This window comes from Arvicola amphibius, chromosome 1, assembly GCF_903992535.2.
Source record: "Arvicola amphibius chromosome 1, mArvAmp1.2, whole genome shotgun sequence".
NCBI classification, from domain to species: Eukaryota; Metazoa; Chordata; class Mammalia; order Rodentia; family Cricetidae; genus Arvicola; species Arvicola amphibius.
This window is the reverse complement of record NC_052047.1, coordinates 106,089,588-106,093,800: the sequence shown is the minus strand read 5'-3', so window position 1 is coordinate 106,093,800 and position 4,213 is coordinate 106,089,588. Positions and strand designations below refer to the sequence as shown.

The following is a 4,213-nucleotide window of genomic DNA, read 5'->3' as shown; positions in this document are numbered from 1 at the left end:
GTAAAGAAGTTCCTACTAATGTTTAGAGAAGCAGTAAAACTTCTTAATTTTATCTGTTTATTTAACCTTTACAAGCAATACCCTAAAACATTTCCTACACTTACTGACATATACATTTCATACCCTAATATGAGTTAGATACTAATACTTCCATTTAATAACTGGCCAAGCTAAGGCACATGGGCACTGAGTGTCATGTCCACAGCTACACAATCAGCAAGTAGAAAAGTTTAAGTTCAGGCACTCTGATTGGACACTTTGGACTGTAATTGCTCTCTGAAGTGGCAGAACTCAGATTCGAATTCATTCTAAACTCGTTTTTATTTTCCACTTGAACTCACAGGAGAGTGTCCCTTTCACAAACCCCAGTCTTTTTCATAAGGCTGGCAGCTGCCTTCTTTAGTAAGCAGTAGCCACTTTTCTTAGTTAAGGTTACTATTTCTGCGATGAAACACCAAGACCAAAGCCACTCAGGGAGGAAAGGGTTTATTTCACTCACAGTTCCACATAACTGCATTATCAACAGCAGTGAGGGCAGGAACTGATGGAGAGGCTGTGAAGGGAAGGGGTGCACATACTGGCTTGATTCCCCTTGGCTTGCTAACCCAGGACCATCATCCGAGGGGTGGCATCTTCCACGATGGTCTGGTCCCTCACCCATCAGTCACAGGTTAAGAAAAGTTGGATCTGATGGAGGCATTTCCTTAACCGAGGTTCCTTCCTTTCGTATAACTGTGTCAAGTTGACATAAAGCTAGCCAGGACATTACTTTTAAGAGAAGAGTGAAAATATCATTCTTCTGGACAAATTCAGAATTCCTTCAAAACCCCAATGGAAAAAAATGATCTGTTTAATAAAGGCATTAAGTCTCCTCTTCATCTGGTTAATCATCTTCCTTCCAGAGATCTGATGATATAATACCCAGAATATTTTATTTTTGTTTCCAACCTCTGCTCACACTTCATACCAAGTCCATTCCTAAGCGAAGCAGTCTTACAAATCGACTCTGAATCTCCTTGGTTCTTGCTCCGTAGATAATGGGATTGAGCACAGGAGGCACCAGCACATACAGGTTAGCCAGGAAGATGTGTACATGCTTGGGAACTCGGTTGTGACCAAAGCGGTGGGTGAGGAAGGAGAAGAAGGCAGGTATATAGAAAACCAGAATGACACCAAAGTGAGAGCCACAGGTACTCAGAGCCTTGCGTTGAGCATCACGGGATGGAAGACGAAAGACAGCCCGGAGGATGAAGCCATAGGAGACAGCAATGAGAACTGAGTCCAGGCCCATGGCCAGCAGAGCCACAGTCAGCCCGTAGACAATGTTGACAGTGATGTTGGCACAGGCAAGCCTAGCAACACCCATATGTTCACAGTATGTGTGAGCCATGACATGGTGACCACAGTAGGGCAGTCGCTTCAGCAAAAAGATGAAGGGGGACACAATAACTACACTGCGGACTATCCCAGCAAAGACAATTTGGCCTATGACAGTATGATTGAGAATGGTTGTATATCTTAGTGGGTTGCAGATAGCCACATATCGATCAAAGGACATGGCAAGGAGAACTGAGGACTCTAGAGCATAGATGGCATGGACACAAAACATCTGGGCTAGGCATCCGCCAAAGGAAATCTCATTGGCATGCAGCCACAGAATGGCTAGCATTTTAGGTACAGTGGTAGAGCTGAGAGCCAGGTCAGTGAGTGAGAGAAGGCAGAGGAAGAGGTACATGGGTGCATGAAGCGCACTCTCTGTCCCAATAACAAGGATGAGGGCAGCATTACCAAGCAGTGCTACCAGATACATGACACAGAAAGGGATGGCAATCCAGGGGTGGGCAAACTCCAGCCCTGGGATCCCAGTCAGGAAGAAAGTGACTGGGAGACTGTCACTTACGTTGGAGGCTGATGTCCATCTTGGCACATGAAGGGCTCTATCCAAGGGGTGACGGCATGCCTGCCCTGTAATATTATGTATCAGGCTCATTCACATATTCGTAGGCTGAGAAAATGGTCTGTCACTTGCTCAAGAATCCCTTGAAGCCTCTGATATTTCCTCTATTATTCATCAATGCTAATCTTATATTCAGCACACAGTATGTGTTTATGTTCCTAAATGAATATTTCCTGACTCATGTTGTGAAAAGTCTTGTGTGTTATTTAGAGGCCTTTAGCCTGTTCCCTTGGATAGATTTTTCTTCCTTTTCCTCATCCATATCCCCACCCACATCATTTTCATTTTTCTTTATTTCCCCTTCTATATATTTTTTCTTATTTCAGTTAACATTCCAGGGTACTTCTGTCTATTATGCTGCTTAGCCGTCTTTAAAGTCTTGCCTATTTGATGTGGATTCAATGTTATTTGTAGGACTTAAACATGGTTTTATATACCCAGATTCTGAGTTGGGACTTTTCACCCAATGTCAATATTTAATTTTTTATCACTTCCAAAGAAACCATTTTATTCCTTGTCCCTGCCTAATGTTATGCCTTTACTCAGTGTCTGAACTTTGGACCCTCTTCCTACTTGCATTGAGATTTCCAGGGATAACACCCTGGTACTTGTCTGTCGTGGTAGAATCTGGCAAGCTGGAACCACTACACACTTCCTCCCCTTCTTTTTGGCCCAGTGTTATACCTGTGCAGGATTTTCAACTATTGTTGTGAGAAATCTGCTACTCTGTCAGCATCTGTTGGTGAGAGGATGGGGACAGGGTACAAACACAGAGTGAAAGCATATTGAGCTAGAGTCTCACTTGGCTTCTTCCAAATGTGCCCCAGCTGTTTTGGAATCACTCTGATGACTGAGTTTTTGAGGTCTTGCTTAGACAAATGCAGTTTAGTCAAACTCAGACACCACCAGTGCTGTAACCCTGAGAGGCTTTTCTTTCTTTCTTTAAATCAAACACAGTTTTGTTTTGGAATCTGATTTTAGAAACATACCTGTGCAGGAGGCATCCATTTTGGTGGAGTGTTGATCCCTGCAGTCCTAGGTGGGCTCACAGCCACTCTGAGATGTATTACATAAGTGCAGAGTTGTTGAGAGAGAAAGAAGAGGTACAGCGAATTGAGCAGATGTGTAATTGTGTTTGAAGCTTTGCTGGAGTGGAAGGTGGGTGTCCTTGCAAATTCAGATGGGTGTGGCTTGAGAGAGTGAGGAAACTCAGCGTTATTCTTGTTGAATTGTCTGCCCCTTTTAAAGTTTTCTGAATTCTCTGAATGTCTTCCGCTCAGCCTGTATTCTACTCTGCTTTGGTCACATGGCTCATTAAGTGAGGTTATTTATTGATTCATTCTGTAATGCTCAGGAGGAAAGACTCGGTGTCCTTCTCTAAGGGGACCTGCTGTGTACCTCTTGAGGGAGAAAGAAAATGAGAAGTTGATAAATAAGGAAAGAATTGAGCGAGGAAAAAATTGCAGTAACTTTTGAAGGGAAGTAGAAATTAACTCCTTGTCTGTTCTTTATTCTCTGTCCTGGTCTTGGTCTGTCTTCTTTCCTTGCTTCCATTTTTTTTCTTTCATTCTGAGTTTTTTTGAGTGCCCAGTTACTGAGGTTCCCCAGAATTCTGTGCTCAGGCTGATTTATGTGAATAGAGAAATAGCAGTCAGTGGTGGTGAATGCCCTTGTGCACAGCCCTGCAAACTCACCAGGGCACTGGCTAGATGGGATTACCAGGTAGCACACCAAATGCTAATAGGAGAGAGGTAGTGGATAAGCCTGGTGTTGCCAGTGACAAAGATATCCTCAAGAATGAGATGTTTTTGTTGCAGAAGGATAGTGTATATTGTATGTATCGTTATTTACTGATATATCATATAACCACAGATATCTTTTGGTTGGGTATCAAGAAATTTGAACCTTAATTTAGACATATGAATTTTGTATGGCTATTTTCAAATCTTCGGGTCATCTTGACAAATGCAATAATGGAATTCCAGCTTCAGTTCATCTATCCCTTTGATTTTAGACATCAAATGAACCCTACAACCTTGCTGAGGTTTTTAATTCTTTCTGAATCAAGAGTGGCAACATTTAATTTGCCTAACTCATACAGCTTTTGGAATTGGAGAAAAGAGTTGAATAATGGGATTAAAAGTTCTAACCCCAGGCCAATGCTTGCAGCACCTCCAGTTAGGCAGCACTGTGGGATCTCTGCTATGTTGCCTGTCCATTTTTTCGAGACAGGACTCAAGAAAGCCTTGTTTCTTC

The 4,213-nt window shown here is 42.7% G+C and overlaps 1 protein-coding gene across 1 annotated transcript; it reads right to left on the bottom strand.

The window, feature by feature from the left end:
* Nucleotides 1-961: 961 nt before the first annotated feature.
* Nucleotides 962-2,965, bottom strand: LOC119820272 (olfactory receptor 52D1). The gene is made up of 3 exons (XM_038338437.2): nt 2,947-2,965; nt 2,531-2,641; nt 962-1,965 (listed from the first exon to the last, which is right to left on the bottom strand). The coding sequence occupies exons 1-3, from the start codon at nt 2,963-2,965 to the stop codon at nt 962-964; spliced, it is 1,134 nt and encodes a 377-aa protein (XP_038194365.2).
* Nucleotides 2,966-4,213: the final 1,248 nt, after the last annotated feature.

What these genes read in the sequence shown, in the direction of transcription:
- LOC119820272 (XM_038338437.2), bottom strand. An exon ending in CCCTGGAAATCTCAATGCAA is followed by an intron (nt 1,966 to 2,530) that starts GTAGGAAGAGGG and finishes ATAATATTACAG; the next exon opens with GGCAGGCATGCCGTCACCCC.